Here is a 21,583-nt window from a genome sequence, read left to right on the forward strand (position 1 = left end):
GCTTAATCAACTGGGCCATGCAGGTGCCCAGAGGGTTCTGTAACCTTTTAAATAGTAATTTATCTGTTACTTAAAAATTTGGTGAAAATCTCCTATGAAACCAGCCGGATCTGGTATTTTTGGGGACTTACCCCTTACTTTGTTTCAATTAATTTTATAATAATAACTGGTTTGTTTATAATTCTTCCAAGATTACTTTGAGTAACTTTTATTTCCTAGGAGGTCATCCACTTTACTCAAGTTTTCAAAATTATTTATAAAAAGCTGAAAAAAGTCTCTCAAGGAACTGCTGTTTCAGCTTCCCATGAGAGGCACGTGAAAGTCTGGAGACAGCCTAAGCAGATTCCTTACCTTGGCAAAATGATTTTCTCTTCAGCTGTGAGGAAGGCGTAGTCATTAAAAGTGCTAAATTTCATAGATGGTGGATATTTGAATGGTTTTGCTCCAAAATTGAACTCACATTGTTGATATGACATGAAACTAGCTGCAGCAAAAAATCCAGACCTACAAATAAAAACAAGGACAGAGGTCAAGAGAATTCATGAAAACAGAATAAAGTTCATACACAAAGTGGCTTTGAGATGTACCCTAGCAGAAAAGAAGGGTAACAGATTCTGTTTACTAACCTAGACAGCACTGTGACCCTGACAATATCCTGCCCTCATCTTCCTATATCAAACTTCAAGACAGATGCAGGTATGATCAAATGGGCCCTCAATGACTCGAAATAAAATGATTTCTCATCACAACTGACCACATAAATAGAAAAAGTCTTCTTCTGGAGAAAAGTGAATTCCATGAATCTACCAAATTTTGACTGAGGAAAGCTACTTACACAGTAGATGAAAAAACTTGCTTCTCAGGAGGCAGCTGGTTGCCATTTAAAAAGAAGATCATTTGCTTTTCATTCAAGTCTAACAGAAATCCCACTGTGTCTCCTAGTGGATAAAGTGGAACATTGTTAGGGTGAGGGTGTGCACCCCGGCCAGGGTTCTGCTTAGTGTCTCAGGGTTAATTATGTCACTGTATTAAATCTGCATCTGGGGGCGCCTGGGTGGCTCAGTGGGTTAAGCCGCTGCCTTCGGCTCAGGTCATGATCTCAGGGTCCTGGGATCGAGTCCCGCATCGGGCACTCTGCTCAGCAGGGGGCCTGCTTCCCTTCCTCTCTCCTACTGTGATCTCTCTCTGTAAAATAAATAAATAAAATCTTTAAAAAAAAAAAAAAATCTGCATCTGTAGCTATGTATTAACACATTCATCCTCCTTGCTTTTTCTGCAGCTGATCTAATATTTTAATGTACCATGAAGAAGAAAATGCTGCTAATTAATCAACTGTAAGCTGTATCCCAAATTTGAGGATGTTAAAATGTGGGAAAATGTGCATTTTGGGATCAGTGAAATATGGCAAGGTCAAAATATTGTGCTTCCTTGCCTCTCTAGTGAGTTTTAACTCCTAGAGGTAAAAACTGTCCAAAAGCAGGTCACATACATACATACATACATACAAACATACACACATACATACATATAAAAAACCATTCATCTTTACTCAAAGTTTTTTGCTTTTACTTTCTTTTTCTTTTTCTTTTTAAGAGGTTATTTAATTTTTTTTTTTAAGATTTTATTTATTTATTTGAAGAGAGAGACAGCGAGAGAGGGAACACAAGCTAGGGGAGTGGGAGAGTGAGAAGCATGCTCTCCAGCTAAGCAAGGAGCCCGATGTGGGGGCTTGATTCCAGGATCCTGGGATCATGACCTGGGCCAAAGACACTTAATGACTGAGCCACCCAGGTGCCCCAGTTTTTGCTTTTTCAACTGTCAAAGGTAAGCACATGAAATTATGATAAGGTATATGGATACTCAAAGCTGGTAGAGGAGAATTTGCCAATAGATGGCAAAAGCCATGAAGTCCTGTATCTCCTAGGCAGAAGAGTTTCCCTTTCAGGGGTTTATCCTGGGAAACCAGAATGGCTTATTATATTATTTCATCATAGTTTAAAAAAAATAAAAATAAAAAATATAACTCTCCAACCTCTCGGGGCACTGGCTGGTATAGTTCAATGATATAACGGGTTATTGAAAAAGCCATTAAAAATAATGTTATTTTGGGGTGCCTAGGTAGCTCAGTCAGTTAAGTATTTGCCTTCGGCTCTGGCCATGATCTCAGGGTCCTGGGATCGAGCCCTGCATCAGGCTCCCGGCTCAGCAGAGAGCCTGCTTCTCACTCTCCCTCTACTACTTCCCCTGCTTATGCTCTTTTCTCTCTCTCAAATAAATGAATAAAATCTTTTAAAAAAATGTTATTTAATGACCTGGAAAGCTGTTCAAGGCATATAACGACAGCAAAAAATACAGATGCCAAATTTTAAATGTTTAAAAAAGATTACAAGGGATTTTCATTTTGCTTTTCTCCCCCATTTTCCAAAGTTTTATGCTAAACATTATTTCAGTAATCCTTTTGAAAATTATTAAAAACACAAATGAGGCAATCTTTGCTGACAGTGCCTCTATCTTATGGTCTGCTAAAGGGAGAGGTTTTATGTTCCCTTAAGAACCTGCCAGCTGTTAAAAGGAGGGCTTATTTTGGCTTTTCCAGTTTTCTCTTTTCCCACACTGTCAACTGAGTTAATTAAATGGAGCCATCCCCTCACAGCAGTGACCAGATTCCTGTTCTTTTAGCATGTCTGAAAATTCAGTTGACATCTATAATGCTAATCAGGGCAGGAAACCAAGAGATGCTTGGAGAAGGAGCTCAGTTCTCTCCCCTGTATTGTTCAAAGCTGGGAGTAAAATCTTTCCAGGGGCTCCATCCCCTATTACATGGCTCTACATCCTCAAACAAAGTAGGGCCACTAGAAGGCCCCCCAAGAATACCATCCTTCGGGGCAATGGTGCCATAGCAGGGAGGTTTTCATTGTATTTAGTTGGGGGTAAAAAGACTCATTAATTTAAACCCTTTAACAAACTGCATGGCTCTAACTTTGCTGCTTGAATCTTTTCTTAATAAATGTTTTCATGGGGGCGCCTGAGTGGCTCAGTGGGTTAAAGCCTCTGCCTTCGGCTCGGGTCGTGATCCCAGGGTCCTGGGATCGAGCCCCGCATCGGGCTGTCCGCTCTGCGGAGAGCCTGCTTCCTCCTCTCTCTCTCTCTGCCTACTTCTGATCTCTGTCAAATAAATAAATAAAATCTTAAAAATAAATAAATAAATAAATAAATAAATAAATAAATGTTTTCATGGGTCTAAGGTCTTGGACGGAATGAACACTGACTGGGGCAAAAGAGATCACAAGGTAAATTGATAAGATATACTCCTGCCAAATCCTAGAGCCATGATGAGAGTCCTGACAGCACATGACCCCTTCAGCATTCCAAGCCTGATGTCTGGAGAATGGAAGCTGGGCAGGTATATTTGAGGCTGAAAGTGCTCAAGTGGTCCTTAAAAGCTGCTCTAGAGGGGACCAGAATGTGGCCACTAAAGAGTGCCTGCTCCTATCTTGCTCTGAAAACTCCTCATTTTACTGGCATTACAATGTCAGCATCTTCAGTACCTCCCTGGATGCTGATTCAAAGCATGTTCCCAAGGGGCACCTGGCTGGCTCAGTCCGTGGAATGTGCTACATATGATCCTGGCATTGTGAGTTTGAGGAAGCTAGAATTCATATTTATCTTTTTTTTTTTTTAAGATTTTATTTATTTGAGAGAGTGCATGAGAGAGCGAGAGCACACAAGCGGTGGCGGGGGGTGGCGGGCAGGGGAAGAGGGAGAAGCAGACTCCCTGTCTAGCAGGGAATGATTTTGTTAAAGGAAGGGCCCCAGCAGAAGTGAACTTATCAGGAAGAATAATGCTCACATCCACGACAGGGAATACAAAGGCTCATATCCCTTACACATCACATCTTTGTCCATTAAAATATTTTAAGGCCTAACATCACAGATGGCTCATCATAATCAGATGTCTTCACCTGGTTGATAAATTCATGACAGAGAGGAATGAATACCTTCTTTCCAGCATGGGTGTAGGTGAGGCTTACTTCTGGCATTATACCAAATCAGCTGCCGGCAGCCATCGTAAGCACAGGAGTATTCGTCGTCCCCAATGCCGTAGCCTTCCTGGAGGGAGACAAGGCCCAGAAGATTAGCAAGCTCTGCCTGCTGTTTTCTGGGAAAAGATGGTGTGTCTTTTGTAACCATCAACCTGGTGGCTGGAATCTGAAGCTTTCTGGATGAAGGGAGTCTATGGTTCTTCGAAGATACCAAAATTCTGACCTCAAGGCCTGGTTCTCTGTGACTAGATAATGACTTCACCAACAAATATCTCCCGGGTTTCACATGTGTTAGTTCACTGAATCCTCACTAACCACTTTGAGACTGGTGGCATGATACTACATTTTAAGAAAAAATAGAGGATTCAAAGGTCCGAGAGGTCAACCATGTTGCCCAGTGGCAAATCATTACTCAGAAAGTCAAGTCTGGATGCTGGAATCTTCTGATTCCAAGACTGGTGCTTTCCACTTCATTGCAGCTGGGCAAATGTCTTTCTTGCATGTAGCAGACTGAATAACAACGACATGCTCAGAAATTTCAACCCTGGAGACAAGAGAAAGGTTATAGTGGACGATCAACTAATAGCTGTTCTGAGGTGAGCTCAACTGGAGCATCATTTAGGTCCTTGGCAGCTCCTTTTATTACTTACTGCCTTTTAACTATTTCAGTTGTTTTACAGTTAAAACATGGATGGGATCTTAAGAAATTATTTTAAGTGTTTTTTTTTCCTTAAAGGAGAATGAGTGAGAGAGAGCACAAGCCAGGGGAGAGGCAGAGAGAGAGAGAAGCAGCCTCCCCACTGAGCAGGGAGCCTGACATGGGGCTTGATCTCAGGACCCTGGGATCATGACCTAAGTCAAAGGCATATGCTTAACTGACTAAGCCACCAGGGGCGCCTATTTTAAGTGCTTGTGAAAAAATAGAAGAACCATGTAGATCAGATAGCTGTTATCTTTAAAGGTCAATAGTGAAAGATTTTTAGTGGAAAAAAGGTTTGAAAATATGGGCTAAATCCAAGTAAGATCTCAGGTTTTGGTGATGGTCTGCTTGTTTTATGGGGATAAATAATGCAGTGGAGATTGAATCCACCTGTTTTTTTTTTTTTTTTTTTTTTTTTTAAAGTAGGGTCTGTGCCTAATGTGGGGCTTGAACTTATGACCCTGAGATTAAGAATCTCATGCTCTATCAACTGATCCAGCCAGGTGCCCCAGTGGGGAGATCAAATGGAGAAAAGACTCAAACGCATTCCTTGACTACTTAAGACTACAATATAATGAATTCTGTGAGTGTTCTCCAAAGTGAGGCTTCTGAACTAGCTGTTCTGAATGCACTACTCAGACTATTCAAGACTTAAATAAACTTGCATCTACTTGTCTTCAGGCAGAGAAGAAATTCATCAATCTACTAGAAACAACACCTTGCTATTGCCTCCTTTCAAAACCTATTGTAAAAAACTTGTTTTTTATTTTATGGGTGTTGGGCAAAGGCAAGCAATTCTTTTCTTTTTTTTTTTTTTTTTTTTTTTTTTTAAAGATTTTATTTATTTATTTGACAGAGAGAAATCACAAGTAGTCGGAGAGGCAGGCAGAGATAGAGAGAGAAGCAGGCTCCCTGCTGAGCAGAGAGCCCGATGCGGGACTCGATCCCAGGACCCTGAGATCATGACCTGAGCCGAAGGCAGAGGCTTAACCCTCTGAGCCACCCAGGCGCCCCAAGCAATTCTTTTCTACCTTCACTTTCTAATGTCCTGCAAAGTCCTCGATGGAACAATGGAAAGAAATTCCTAGAAGATTCCTAGCGACAAGAGTTGGTTAAGAGCAGACTTTACCACACAATGTCTTCCATCCCGGGATGAATTTCATGATACAGCAACATTGTGGGACAAACATGGAACTCTAATAATTTCAACCACAGATCAACTCTACAGACTAAGATGTAGGTCCTTCTGCCAAGCAGAGATGCACTTTAAAGATCCCTTTAAGATGACATCTCAGAGAGCAATCTAGATGTACCCTCTGTCAACCTGAAAACATTTCTAGCAGGATTAAGTATGGTTTTCATTGATTGAGACAGGTAAATGAGACAACAGGGTAGCTAGCTTAGCACTTGGAGTGATCATTTTGATCTACTTGTTTATGGTCATGTATATTTTAGTAATGAAAACATTACTAAAAACAAAGTTTTTAAAAAAATTTTTAAAGATTTTATTTATTTGAGAGAAAGAGAAAGAAAGAGAGCATGAGAGGCAAGAAGGTCAGAGGGAGAAGCAGACTCCCCGTAGAGCTGGGATCCCGATGCAGGCCTTGATCCCAGGACTTCGGGATCATGAGCTGAGCTGAAGGCAGTCGCCTAAACCAACTGAGCCACCCAGGTGCCCAAAACAAAGAAAGTTTTATCCATAACTTGTCACTTAGGAAATATTCTGAATCATTTCTCATGTGGTGAACACCATCCTTTTTTCTACTGTCCAGCATTCTAACCCCCTCTGGTTTTAGGGAGTGTAATGAAGATACAGTGTCCTGCTTCCTGCTCTAGAGGTGGAGGGGCAGGATGTAGGCTTGGCCAACTGGACCCTTCCAGCAGATACCCAGGGTGGTCTGAGTGACCCCATATGGAGTGATTTTGAGGGACTTGTGGGAGAGGTGTTGGCATCCTGGCCCCTAAAACACTGGCTATTGTATTTCTTGTCTCTTGACTCTTGGATGTTGCCTTGGTGCCCGTTTGCTTCCAAACCCCTCAAGACTCTGGGAGTTTTTAACAGGCTTTCAAGTTATTCCCCCTTTCTGTTTAAGATAGCAGAGTCATTTTCTCCAAGGCAAGGGGCTACAACAGGGGAAGGAGCATGGGTTATTTGGACCAGGGCTTGGATTCTTCTCCAGCACTTGGGGACTAGGTGACAATGGGCAAGTCTGTAAATTAATTTGTCAGAACCTTACTCTCCTCATCTTTAAATGGGAGAATAATACCTTCCCAAAGTCTTGAGAAGATTAGAGACAGTATGTGAAAGACCTGTCACATGGTAGATGCTTATGAAAAGGCAAAAGATATTTTAGATAACTCAAAATGTACCTTAAAGATTTGCTCCACCGAAACCTCCAGAAAATATACAGCCCAGTAAGACAAAATAGTCTTTAAGGTGACCTGAACAAAGGCTATCCTTAAGCTTCTTACTTTAAATTCTTTTTTTTTTCCTTAAGATTCTTAAAATTTATTCACTGGAGAGAGAGAGAGACAGGAGCACAAGCAGGGGTTGAGGGGAGAGAGATATAAAGGGAGCACAAGAAGGGGAGAGGCAGAGAAAGAAGCAGACTCCTTGCTGAGCAGGAGCCCGATGCAGGACTCCATCTCAGGACCCTGGGATCATGACCTGAGCCAAAGGCAAACACTTAACCATCTAAGCCACCCAGGCACCCCTAAGTTTCTCATTTTAATGCTTGATCTCTGAGCCCAACACTTTGATCATCCTTTCAAAACCAAATCCTAAGCAGTAAGAATTAAAACAAGAGGCAGTGTGGATGGACTTCAAGTCTTCAAGAAACTGGGTATATCTACGGATGACTTATTCCATAAAACCACACCCTGTCTGTACAAGCAAAAAGATTCAGAATTGCCAGAACAATGTCCATTTGAAGCAAAGTTTTAAGTTTGGCAACATGATTACAATCCTACATTTGGGAAAGGAGATCTCAGACTTCACTGATTTCTAACAGGGAATCAACCAGTACTTGGATCAGGGAAAAAAATGTTATTCGTTACTTAAAGAAAGAAATTAAAAGTCTACTAAACAATTCAGAGGACAGGAAAACAGATTTTAAGCCTCTTAATTTGAGGAGCTGAAGTTTTTGCAACTATTGGGAGAAGTTAGTTTAATCCACCAGAAAAAATGATCCAGCTTCACCAGTTATTAAAATAAAATGTTTTTGATATTCAGAATCAGATATACTACACCTAGATCTGTGGTGTGTTTGCTAGCAAATGAAGAGAAACAAATGCTGTATCAAAGCTTCCCCCCTAAAGGAATCCATCTTTCTTCTAGTTCTGGAGCAATTTTTTACATCCAAAGGAGGCGGCTCTCTAATTCTCTGAGATTTTTCCCATTTTCAAATGTGAACAAAACTACTGTAGAACAGAAAGGAGCCTGAATTCTAGTCTGAGATTCTTTAGGTCCCTCTTTTAGGCTCAGTTTTCTCATTTGGGAAATGGAAATTATGACCGTAAACACTGTGGTGGGAATCAGATGATTGGCTCTAAAATGACAATGTTCTGGAAATAAAGACTTTTTCCCCCCAAGTCCTAAAAAAACTGTCTTCAGGGCTGTCAGGGCAACTGATACCACCTGCTTTAAATCAGGGCCCAAGGTGAGAACTAAGAGACTAACTGGCATTGTTCTCCAGACCCATGTACTTCTGACTTCATGTTGCCACAATTGAGCCCTACACTTCCAGGTTTTACTGAAGGTCCAGTCAATGAGGAGGCCCTTCATCAGGGAAAGTTCCCAAAGAAAGCAATTGTAGATGGAGTCTAGTTTTCTGTCCTGGACAAGAATCTGACCTCTCTACTGGCCCTCTTCCTCCAATTGTCTCTCCAGCAAGGAGTTTAGCAAAACACCATGCACAATTCTAAGACATTATATAGCCTCACTGAAAGGGGCCCTTTCAAACTACACTTCTGGCAGGCAAGCTCAGTTTGGTTCACTTCTAAAACCCATCCATATGGGAGAGTGGTGTTTAGATGAACAAAATAATCCAAGGGGTTTTCCCAGTTCAAAGGGCAAAAATCCTATGTCCATAAAAGATTCCAGATCAAAACTGGATTAATTCCAAACAGCTTAAAATTGGAATAACTCAAGAAAGCTGTTCAGGCTGGGCATCTGAAGGGTATAAATTGGCAAGAAATCAACATCTGTAGGAAAGGGAGGAACCCCAGCCTCGGACACGCAAGTAGCGGGAGCCAAATCCTGCTTCCTCTAGCGGGTTTCATCTTCCCTCTTTACATGACAGCTTTCTACAACAGAAGATAAATGCTAAATAATGGAAACAAATGTGCCCACTAGTTACAAAGTAAAAATCAAGTAAAAGAAGTCAAGCCAACATTTAGTATTTTATGAAAGGAAGAGAATTCCTACAAAGTTCTTAGAGCTTACACGTGAGGCAAAAGGCTTCACGGGTTCCAATATAAAAACAGAGCCAGAGAAGGGCGCCTGGGTGGCTCAGTGGGTTAAAGCCTCTGCCTTCAGTTCAGGTCATGATCCCAGGGTTCTGGGATCGAGCCCCACATCGAGCAGGAAGGCTCTCTGCTCAGCGGGGAGCCTGCTTCCTCCTCTCTCTCTCTGCCTGCCTCTCCGCCTACTTGTGATTTCTGTCTGTCAAATAAATAAATAAAATCTTTAAAAAAAACAAAACACCAACTGAGCCAGAGATCTGGCTGGGCTGGAGGAGAGCCTACAAAGACAAAGGACACACCCAACACCCAACCTCTAGGTGCAAATTTAAAACTCAAGGTAGGGGAAAAAACCCAAGGGACAATTTCCCTTGTGTCTTCCTATTTCAGAACCAGGTTAGCAAACCCCTGTGAGGTGTCTGGCAGCATTTGGTTCAGCCTGAGAAATGATCATCGTGCAAACCTCTCCGGAAAATTTGTGTCCTCCACCCACTCTCCAAAAAGCTGCTGTTGCCCTGTTTACACTGTTCTCTAGGGTACTCACATGATTGAGAAATTTGCTGTCTCGTGTGGCCCAGCCGATCTGCATGACACCAGAAGTGATCACGGTGACTTCGTAGTACCATACCCCCGCATCCACGCAAAAGGTGCAACGCACGCTTTCAAAAGAGGAGGCATCGCAGCGAGCCTGGCAAAACCAAAGTGTGCGACAGCCCACCATCAGTGCCCGAGACTGTGGAAGTTAGGTGAACACCCAGAGGTGGAATGTCTTTTCCTTATTAAAGCTTCTGGTGGACACTCGTTTCTTTCTCCGTGCATCCTCAGTGACACAAAGTGCAAAACAGAATGAAGCACACCTATCTCTTTTGTAGCTTTACATCTAGGGAGTTCTAACAGGGCTGGAAGGCCTCAAAGATGGCTGTAGTAAGCATTAACGAGGGCTACTTTTTGAAGTACCCTTCCGATAGAATCTTTTATGAATGCATCAACATGGCCTAAGCCTGCACTTGTTAGGATGCAGAGAGGGGAAGACACTGAAGGGTATAAGATGGGGTACCTAAAAATAACTGAAAGCAGAAAACTACGGCAGGCATTTGGCAATAACGTAAGATCAAAGAGCTGTCTGCAGCCACTCTTCAAACGGCTCTTTAATCTTGACGCGTCTTGTGCCTGATGGTGCCACCTTCCTGTACATAAGCAGCTTTCATCAACCTGCACCACCAAAACGGCAGCATTTCCAACATACAGGAGGAAGGGAAGCGCTAGCCAGAATATAACTGGTAATGCAGGGATTCAAAAAGGAAGGGCCTCTTTTAGAAACACTGGTCTCTGCACCTTTAGCTGAATAAAGAGGCAGAGATTGAAAACAGACATACTTAAATCAAATTGTCTATAGGGAACACACTGAGGGTTGCCAGAGGGGAGGTGGGGGGTGGGGAGAGACTGTATTAAATGGGTTGTGATGAGCACCAGTGTTGTGTGTTAGTGATGAATCACTAAATTCTATACCTGAAATTAATATTGTACTGTATGTGGACTAGAATTTAAGTAAAAACTTGAAACTACAAAAAAAATTCAAATTGTCAAATATTAATAGTGCTTACTATGTGTATGGCACCAAGTGGGATATTAAGGAGTTAAATAACACCTCAGACACCCTCTCCCTGCCACTTCCACCTCTACCCACTCTTGGAATATGACATAAAACTTCCATCTATTCTGCAAGAAATGGCTCTTTGTTCAGAAGCAGGGTGTGAAAATGAGAACAAGCTCTTTCCCCTGCGTGTTCCATCCATGAAAGCTTTACCTCCAAGCCGTGAGGCGAGATCTTCAGGTACTCGCTGACATCGTTGCTGTTCAGCATGGCCCTAATGCTATTCAAGTCCACTTTCTCATAGGTCAGCTGCCTACTGTCTTTTAAAACTGCAAAAGAAAAAGTGGTCATGTTTCTAAGGCAGGCTCTTGTGGGAAAAACCTAGTGTCATCGTGGGCTGCCATTCCAGCTATGAAGTGGAGGTGCCCAGAAATGGCAGGACAGGTAGGGAGACTTCAAACCTTGCCTTTCTGCTGTACGACCGTATGAGGATCAATCAAGCAAAAGCTGGGACAAGCTACGACGGCACTGCCAGGTTTCTGCTTCTATTCCCTGTATTTGTTATTGTGCATGTAACAAAATGTACTTTCTACTTTTCTGGAATGATTCTGTCATGGGAACCATACAGGCTGAGCACAAAGCAATTCTCCACAACATTGTGGCAGGAGGAAGGGTACACACATCCGGCCATGCCTTAGCACATGTGCTAACTGCGCTGGGGGGGGGTGAGGATTTAGTAGCAGGATAGTTTTAGTTCTAGCAGCCCTTGAGGAGATAAAGAAAAGCCAGGAGCAGCCCTCTTGGTGTAGGAAAGATGTGTCTTGAGTTTTGAAGAGCCGTATCAGGACAGGGAGAAGAGTAAAGAGAGGGAACTCCAAGTGAGGGAAAGGCCTAGCGAGGTCAGGATGACTGGGGCCTACTTGCAAGAGAGTGAGGAGACAGTCTGTAAAGGGAAGAGCTGACTGGACACTGCCATCTGATTAACGGCCCGGATACACCAGGAAGTGCGGTACCAGTAAAAGTTTCTGAACAGGAGAGCGCTGAAATTAGAACTATGCCATATAATTTTCATCTGGAGGGTCCCTAGAATACTTTCCTGCTACAATATGGCCAATCGACAATATCAGCCTTTTCAAGGGAAGTGTCACACTCACTGTTACAAAATGAAGAACAGTGATCCTGTATAAAAGAATGGGTTTGGACATGGAAGCAGGAATTTTAACAAAGGACAATCTCTACTTACAGAGATTGTCTAAGCTCCACTGGGCACAGAAACCGACTTGACGCTTCAGATAATCAGGATCATCAGCCCAGGACTCCAAGGTGACGAGTCGGTCACTAATACTGGATTCAGAGATAGTCAATTTATTTTCACCTGTTGGGGAAGACAAGACAACTTAAATCAACCCTGAAAGAGTAGGAGGATTTGCGGGGCAGGTAAGGGGTAGGAAGGAGTGAGGAAAGGCCATCAGAAAACGTGGAAACTAGAATAATGACATAGTCCAAGAGCCTCAACTATTTTCTGGGAAGTAGCAATCTCATCACTAACTTTTTAGCTATAAAAAGTGAGTAACCATGGTCACAAGTGTTGATTCTTGGGTGAGAAGACTCTTGGCTTCTGTCCCTGTTCCATCTTACTGGCCGTGAGGCATCTATCCACATAAAAACAGAACAGGTGCATGTCTGATGAGGCTCAGAGCGTATATGCTCATCCAGTAAGTAAGAAAAATAAGATTTTTAACAACCGATACAGAAGATCATTAGTGCAATAAGTCACTATACCTACTTGTCTGTGCAAACTTTTCCAGTGCGATAAGTGCAAAAAGCATGACTGTGGGGTGGGACTGTAACTTCTGAAAGACAATAAAAGATAAAAAACAAAAAGCAAAAACATCATTCCCCTGCAGAGGTGGCAAGTTAGCAATTTCCTTTGTACGCAGTATGTGCTAGATTTGTTGGGAGCAGTCAGAAAACTTTTACTCTTCTATGTCTTCAGTTGTCTGTTTGCTAATACTGTTAGTAATGAGAAACCAAGATGGAGTCTCATAAAATCTCCTATTATTTTTTGGAAATCACTGGGTCCATTGATAGATATGCAGATTTCAAAAGTATTTTGTTAAAAGTACTATGTTATTCTACTTAGTAACACTTGTATTAGGGCTTTGCGAAATAAGACTATGCTCATTCTTACATTCATTTAAGCAAGCAAACAGAAACTGAGAATTGTAGCTAAGAATGACTTTTATTCAGAGCCCTTCAAGGGTTACCCCAAGCTCCAAAATGATAAATGAAAGGAACAACTAATGGCTTAGTTTTCAGTCTGTTCTCTGAAAGGAACTGCACAAATGCTGATGGTGGGTGGGAGAGCGCTCTTCCAGTTACAGTTAACTTCCCATCACAGGTGTTCCCCTTTAAAGAAAGGTCTTCCTGCTTAACATCACACCTTCTTGCAGCCATCCTTTCCCACAGCTCCGTTAGGAGCAAAGGAACTCAGAACATGCGATGATTCCTACTCACTTCCCTGGGGCTCAAAGGTTCTGCAAAGCTCATATAACCACCAGTCTGCCCCACAGTAAAGCCTGTTCAGCACTCTGCTTCTTGCCATACCCACTTTTCAATCCCTCTGTCTGGTTTTGCAGGCCCCAAGCCCTCCCCACGAAGCTGTCCAGGCCCATCCTCCTGTCTCTGAACACTGTCTCCTGATCAAACAATTCTATGTAATATGCCAGGAGCAGGGCCATTCCTATCTCTGGGCTTCTGCTGTTGATGCCTTTAGTCAAGAAACCCATTTTTCCCTCCGGGGTGCAGGGACTAATCCTGACCTATGATGTGATCCCGCTGACGGCCCAAGTTCATGAGGAAGCCTGTTTCTCACAGCTCTCTCAGCTCTCACCATCCCTATCTTCCGCCCCTCTCCGTCACCCTCTCAGAACTCTTATGGTACTTAGTCTGAAGGACACGATTTTGCCCTTAACCACATCCTGTCATAAAATGGAGGCTAAGTGGTTTGTCTGGGTAGGGCAGTTTTGTTCCCTCAGTCAATCAGGAAGATTCTTGAGAGCAGAGGACTGTTATACTAATTTTGTATCCCCACAGTGCTTGCTTAGCATAATGGTGTGTGTTTTAAGTACATATCATACAGGTACTGAGAAATAAGGTCTTTCAGATGTTGAAGAAGGCCAGTGCTCACTAGGCCTGCAAAAGTAATTTTTACAAATACAGACCAGTCAAGTCTGCAGTCGGCCTGTGTGAGCGATCCGACAGCACCACCTCAGCAAACCACGAGCTTCACAGACAATAGATCAAATACTCTATGGCAACAGTTAGAAGAGCGGTAGCCAGGGAGGGAGGGAAGGAGTAGAGATTTATAGACACTGGCAATCTGACCTGACAGTTTCCTGGCTGGGAATGCCATGTAATTTTGTTTCCACTGTGGAGGTCCCTACTACCATTTGGCAGACTCTAAGGACACACACAAAAGCCAGTCATAGTAGCTATCTTATGACTAAATTTAAAACCAGACCAGTTTGGCTGCTTTTGCTTGTAATGAATTCCTATCCCACCCTCATTTTTTCTTTTCTTTTTTCTTTTTTCCTTTTTAATAGGAGGGAATAGATAAACACTCAAGAAACACCTGCAAATAAAATTTATAACCAACTCCATTCTCTGTGCCAGTGGTTAAACTGCCAATTTTAGAAAAATGCACAGTTGTAGATGACTAAGAAAAACTGGCTTTGATACCTTACTTACCAGACACTGTAGCAAATATTCCAGTATTCCCGGGCTAAGTAAGCCTATACTTGCAGGACCTAGACAACACAACAAACATGAGATATAATGAAATGGGCCATATTCTTTTTTATCAGTAATTATAACAATAAAATTGATTTGTGAACTGTTTGACAGCTACTGTCATGCATATTGTCTTATTTAAGCCTCCTGCTCTGAGGCAGGGAATAGCAGTGTTCCCATTTCACAGCTAAGCAACTGAACCCACGGTGAAGTGACTCATTCCAGTGCACTTGGGGTACACGTGGAAGAACCAGAGCCAGCATCCAGATGTCCTGATTTTGAATTCGTTGTTTCTTTCTTTCCTTTTTTTTTTCTTTTAAAGATTTTACTTATTTATTTGACAGAGAGAGAGACAGTGAGAGAGGGGACACAAGGAGGGGGAGTGGGAGAGGGAGAAGCAGGTTTCCCATTGAGCAGGGAGCCCGATGTGGGGCTTGATCCCAGGACCCTGGGATCATGACCTGAATTGAACGCAGACACTTAACAACTGAGCCACCCAAACACCCTGAATCCGTTGTTTCTTTCACGATACGTGATGAACTAGCTGAGGTATTCACCTGTATTTGGATATTAACTTGCCTAAAGTGGGTCACGTCCATAAGCAAGTTAAGTATCTGCTTCTCTTCTCAGGAACTGCTCCAATTTAATGTTCTTATTCCTCTTCCCCAACTTAGTATGTCTCCACTATCTGGCTGAACTTTATAAAGTAAATACATGTATCTTATCTATTATATGCATAAATATATAACTACATAATCTTTATTTTACTGAATTTAGCCTTTTATTCCTAATTTTTTTTTTTAAAGATTTTATTTATTTATTTGACAGAGAGAGATTACAAGTAGGCAGAGAGAGAGAGAGGAGGAAGCAGGCTCCCTGCTGAGCAGAGAGCCTGATGCGGGACTCGATCCCAGGACCCTGAGATCATGACCTGAGCCGAAGGCAGCGGCCTAACCCACTGAGCCACCCAGGCGCCCTTATTCCTAATTTTAAAGCACATAAATAAAACTTGTTCTTTTAAGTGTCCCTCCGAAAATCCTCAAAGCTAAATTATATTGCACTCATCTCTTTGGCCTTTGAGTAATTTTTTCCCAGTAAGTTCTGTCCCTAAATTTTTATTTACTTATGTATTTTTTGGTGGTGGTGGTTGGGACAAAGACCTTCCTTTCTGGTACAACAGGTTTGCTTAAACACCTGCAGTGCAGTCTTCTCCTTTATGTCAAACAAGTGAAGATCTTTCCTGGTAGAGGTTCCCAGAGTTACCTGCTAGTTTCTCAGCCAAGCAGCCTAGGACTGCAGATGTGTTCCTGTGTTTGGCAGGATGACCCGAGTCCTGGCAAGCTACTTCTCCATTTAAATTGAGAATTTCAGTCAATTTCTGGAGTGCATCCTAAAAACAAAAATGTACAAGTGGATGTCATAAATAGATTACTTAGGCTTTTTTCCCCCAAGGGAATAATTTGAGATGAAAGCTACCTTGCCAGCTATTGAATTAACTCAGAAGGAACATAAAGAAATGATATAATCCACCCAATGATGTCATTATTGATGGGAAATGTTATTTGATCAACCTGGAAGTTTTCTTCCATGAATTGTTAAGATTTCCCTTCATTCAAAATGTACCAGTTGTATCAAAAATACATTATATACTCTTGAATCATTAAACAGACTAAATTCACCCAAATGCCAAAATGACTGATAACAATTGGGCCTTAGTAATGTTGAAGTAAAAAGTGACTTACAATTTTTTTTTTTTTTTTAAATCAAGCAAGAGCAAATCTCACCAGAGTTTTTGATGCAAATTATAAAAGAAACCCATTATAAGCTTAGGGACTAGGCCAAAGGCTTTTCTCTTCTGTCTGTAATGTTTTCCATGTTGTGCCTAAATGTCTGAGGCTTAAACAAATGAAAGATACCAGCATCCAAAATTTGAAAAAATGTAGTCCATAGAACATATGGACTAAGATAATGAAAGTTTGATACTTTTGTTCTATATAAGGGAAAATCAAGGTTATGCCAGTCTTTAATATGTTTAAGACTCACAAGTACTTTCAGTGTAACAGTTTTTTTTCTCTTAATAGGAAACATTAAAGAAAACCTTTTGTAATGAGAAAACTGTTTAGCAGGGGGTAAGAAAATAATCAGCTCAGCAACGTTCTCTTTTATGAACGTTCTCTTTTAATTTCAAATACAGATTGCCATTTCAGATATAAATGCTTTCATTTTTAACATTTTAAACTAAAGCTTTATAGTAAATTATTGACAGAAAGAGGATGTAGCACTTCATTAGTAATAAAAGGCAAGTTTACATAATAAAGTTGATACTGAATGAAATAGACCCCAAATGTATAAAGAGGAAACACATTATGTCAAAAGTCTTTGTGGATGTTCATCCTGTGTTTAAGCATAGGTGACAGTTTCATAAAAGCCAAGTATTGACTCACTTTAGTGGGCAATGGACATTCATCTAGTAACAATGTTATAACAGCTGGTCCCAGTGGATCTTCCAATGGAATAACTCTGATTAAAGACTGGACAACATCCAACCATCCTTCATCTAAGAGCAAATCAAGAAGATTCTATGAATGGAGCGACTATTTTAAAAACGTGAAAATACAGAACTTATAACACAAAGTGACTTCACAACAAAACAGAAACAATTCTGGCTTTTAAGCAGCTAACACTGGCATGGACATCGTCATTAATTGTAGTCATCATGGTAGAGTCATAGATTCTTAACTTATAGGAGCCTGGTGATTTGGAGGAATCTTCGTTTGGACAAAACTAAAGGTATGGTCCTGGGTTCTCAAATTATAACTAAAATAGTTTCAGCACCTTATTTATGACATAGGCATTTACTGAGGAGATTAAGTATCCGAAGCAGTTGGCTCTAATTTCAGATGACACTTAGGAAATTGAGGGACAAAAAATGTCCTCCCCATTCTGGAAGGGCTATGGTCAAAGATCTATCAGATCCCCCCAAATTTTTCTTTTAATAATTTTGGTGAAATAAAACCAATACTGAGAAGTATAGTTATATATTCAGGATGCAGTATACAGTGGCTATTAATTATTACCCCTGTACAGGAAAATTTCCATACACTAATGGCTTTTTTTCATGATCATGTGTGTTAAGTACTTTTGGAGTCTTATTTTAAAAAAAAAAAAAAAAAGTGGCCACATTTTTTCATAGTCATTAACTCATTAGAAAGTATTTTAAGAAAACTTTAAGAAAAGAATACCTGTTTCTGCCATTTCGTGCAATGTGATCATTGAATAGGGAGGTTCCTGATCACTGAAAAACAAATAGTCAAGATATCAAAAGTGAAGAACTGAGAAATAACAATTCCAAATAAAAATTCCAACTGAAAGTGTGGGAGTGGAGAGAGAAAGAAGAAATGCATATGGGGAGGGACAGAAGAGACTGCTTCAGCTCCACTCTTTATACAACACGCATAACATGAGCTCATTTCTAACCACCCTCTGTGATGGCCCACAATTCAAATGAGTGGGAGGGCTTAGGAAAGGACCACCACTGGCCTGAAGTAAAAGCACAGGACTAAAACTGGAGGCCAGATACTTGCTTTCAGCTTTCCTTTAGAGGCTCAGTGCCAATGAGGTCAACATCATCTCCCTCCAACTTACCTCAAAAAAACACCAGGAAGGGAGATTATAATCTCAGCAGAGGATTTATGGAAGCAAGGACCTACATAAACATCTTCATGTTTAAGTGTTCTTCTGGGAAATATCACTATTTGTTTGAACTTCATAAAATGGGTGTTAGAAGAAAAAGAAACCAAACTTAAGCAAGGAGCTATTTAATATTCTAGACACTGGAGGCACCTGGGTGGCTTAGTTGGTTAAGCATCTGCCTTCGGCTCAGTTCATGATCTCATGGTCCTGGGATCCAGCCCCACGCTGGGGCTCTTGGTTGAGCAGGGAGTCTGCTTCTCCCTCTCCTCTGTACCTTGCCCCGCTCAGGCTTGTCCCATGCTCTCTCTCTCAAGTAAAAAATTCCTTATTTTTTAAAAAAAAGATTTAAAAAAGAGATAGGGTGCATGTGCAAAGTGCACAAGCAGGGGGAAATGCATGCAGAGGAAGAAGCAGGCTCCTGGCTGAGCAAGGAGCCAGATGCAGGACTTGATCCCAGGACCCTGGGATCATGACCTGAGCTGAAGGCAGATGTGCTTAACTGACTGAGCCACCCAGGTTTCCCGTAATTAAGTCTTAAAAAAAAATTCTAGACATTGCTCTAAAATGGCATTATATACCTTAATTCAGTGGGGTTTCAATCTGTGATCCCAGGAATCTTAAGGAGGTGCATTAGGGGAGCTTCAATAATGAACAAAATACTTTCCATCAAATAATGGTAAATCTAATTACTCAGGGAATACATTCACATTTACTTACATACCGTGGCTCTCTGTTTTACTACGAAGAAAACTGCAAAAACTATTGTCTTCAATCATTTAATCCTCAGAAAAATCTTGTGATATGGGAATTATTAAGTTCATTTCAGGTATTCATTAGGTACTGCTTATTTGACATATCCTGTACCTTTCCATAACTAAGGGAAAATTCGCATTTAAAAGATTTGTCTTAAATGGTATAACTGACTGCTTACAAGTATTTCTGGAGAGCAATCTGGCAATAATGAAATTAAATGTACCCAACAATACTAGACAAACTCTTACACAGGTTATAGATGCATATGAGGTTATTTGCAGCAGTGCCACATTTGTAGGAACAAAAATTTGTAATTAGTCAAAGTGACCATCACCAGATTACAGGATAACAAAATAGTACTTTCAAGCATACAAAGGAATACTCTGCAGGAGTCAGAAGCAGCTGTAGCTTTACACACAGTAACACAGGTCTCAAACATAATGTTAAGAGAAGTTAAAAACAAGATTTATACAACTGTATCACTTATGGGTTTTTTTTTTTTGTTGTTCTTTAACATATTTATTTGACACAGAAAGAGAGAGAGAGAGAGCACAAGCAGGGGGAGTGGCAGAGGGAGAGGGAGAAGCAGGCTCTCCGCTGAGCAGGGATCGTGCGGGGCTCTATCCCAGGACCCTGGGATCATGACCTGAGCCAAAGGCAGACACTAAACCAACTGAGCCACTCAGGTACCTCACTTAGGTAAGTTTTTAAAATCACACACAAGACACTAATATAAACTTCCTGTACAGACATAAATATATGGCAGGCAAATTGGAAGAACATACCTTAAATTCACGAGAATGGTTTCCCACTGATATTTGGATAGTGGGGGGGCAAAGGAGACAATAGGGTTAGGGGAAAAGGAAAAAATAATAAAATTATGACAGAGTCAGTGACCAATAAAGACTATAAGGACCTCAATTCTACACAGATGCACTTAAAGGACACCCACAACCTTACATTAAAAAAAAAAAAAAAGATAAAGTTCTTCTTGGAACAGAACTGGAGCAGAAATTCCTGGTGGGAGGGCGGAGCTAAAGTCGTAGGACACTGTGGCTCACTGTCTTGAAACTAGACAGAGGTGACCAGGAGCCACAAGCCTGCATGGTAGGCAATGGGGACCAAAACCCCACCTGTGAAGCTTGGACAGGGTTCCCCACTTAGTGAACAAAGTTGCATAAGTTATGAATGATCATATGAGCTACAACTGATAACAAGCCCCGAGTCTCCAGTGACAGATAAGGCAAAGAAAGCCATGCAGCCCAAGGAAGGCGTGGGCTTCTCACAGTGACGTGGGAACTCGGAACCACCAATTTTAGGTTCAGTCATAGCCTGAAGGTGGATGGGGATGACAATGAAAGTGATGGGAAGAGAGATAGGCAGAAAGACAGTGTGACGGAGAGGGAGGCAGCACGCGCGCGTGCACACACATGTGCACACACACACACACACACACTGAGAAAAAAATTCCATCAGGACTCTGTATAGTTCCAAACCATATGACAATCTGAGGTCATATGACCTCAATATGAAGTCTCTACCAAAAAAGTGCAAATAATAGAACTTCAAAATGATTTTAAAATGAATGTATTTAAAGTGTGTTTCCTACAGCAACTGTCTCATTACAGCTTTAGAAACTGCTCTCCTCTCGGAGCAACGTCACCCCTTCCTAAGTAACAAGCAGAAAGAGGAGAATGATGAAGGCCCATCGCTCTCTAACTGCGACATCTACATACATCGTTTTATGTAAACTTGTACTAAGTCCATCTATCCTATCGTTCACGGTTAGCTTTAACAGCCTTATCAACTTTATAGGTTATGAAATTCGTCTCCTTCAGTAGCTTCTCAAAAGGAAGCTACGGTGACTAGGTTTGTAACTGTCTGAAGCCTGTTTTGCCATTAGAGTCTCTAACAGGTCCCGTCACACTTGCTGCTCATCTGCCCTATTTGTCCATTCTCAGAAGAGTCATAGTGATAATTCGGTACATGCAGGTTTAAGAGAAAAGTGACCCTATTCCTCAAATTATGTATACTGCTCACTTCATGTACTTCATCAACAAGTTCCACTTATAATCTATAATATTTCCTAAGATCTTGGAGACAGAGCTCCTACCTTGCTCCCACACACTCTTAATCACTCTTTTAAAAAATATGGCAAAGTATTCTGTACCTGTTTTTTTAATGAGCTTAAAGAACACTGCTCATGGTTTACTTCCTTATTCGGGAAGGGCAACTTCTCATTATAATTTTATGGTATGTTTTAAATGTCACCATGAAGAAACTTTAAATAACAGCTTCTAGCCCCTTGCCTGGGGTTGAGGGGTGAAAAATGGCATAGATTTATATTCAATAAATATTTTCTACAAAAATATGAACATTAAATTAGTTGGGATACCAGAAGTACTGCAAAGGCTGGTTTAATAAACTTAGGGAGGCCTTTCTGAACTGGTTATGGAGAATATTTGTAAGAGCCACCTTTCCCTAGCATGTTCTACAGCAGATAGAAAAATACGCAAAACAAATTTATTTCTATGAGGGAAAAAAAGC

General features: G+C 41.2%; 1 protein-coding gene across 2 annotated transcripts in view; it reads right to left on the reverse strand.

The window, feature by feature from the left end:
* RSPRY1 (ring finger and SPRY domain containing 1) overlaps window positions 1–21,583 on the reverse strand; it is a 46,719-nt gene that overhangs the window by 9,369 nt on the left and 15,767 nt on the right. For both annotated transcript variants that reach the window (XM_059153364.1, XM_059153363.1), the window contains exons 3-13: window positions 17,833–17,885; window positions 17,035–17,147; window positions 15,854–15,980; window positions 14,549–14,607; window positions 12,585–12,651; window positions 12,042–12,173; window positions 11,012–11,127; window positions 9,749–9,892; window positions 3,999–4,110; window positions 836–938; window positions 352–504 (exon numbers count right to left, since the gene is read on the reverse strand). In XM_059153364.1, coding sequence (XP_059009347.1) covers window positions 352–504; window positions 836–938; window positions 3,999–4,110; window positions 9,749–9,892; window positions 11,012–11,127; window positions 12,042–12,173; window positions 12,585–12,651; window positions 14,549–14,607; window positions 15,854–15,980; window positions 17,035–17,147; window positions 17,833–17,885 — 1,179 coding nt within the window. The remainder of the gene's footprint in view (window positions 1–351; window positions 505–835; window positions 939–3,998; window positions 4,111–9,748; window positions 9,893–11,011; window positions 11,128–12,041; window positions 12,174–12,584; window positions 12,652–14,548; window positions 14,608–15,853; window positions 15,981–17,034; window positions 17,148–17,832; window positions 17,886–21,583) is intronic.

Source organism: Mustela lutreola, chromosome 16 (assembly GCF_030435805.1).
Source record: "Mustela lutreola isolate mMusLut2 chromosome 16, mMusLut2.pri, whole genome shotgun sequence".
NCBI lineage: Eukaryota > Metazoa > Chordata > Mammalia > Carnivora > Mustelidae > Mustela > Mustela lutreola.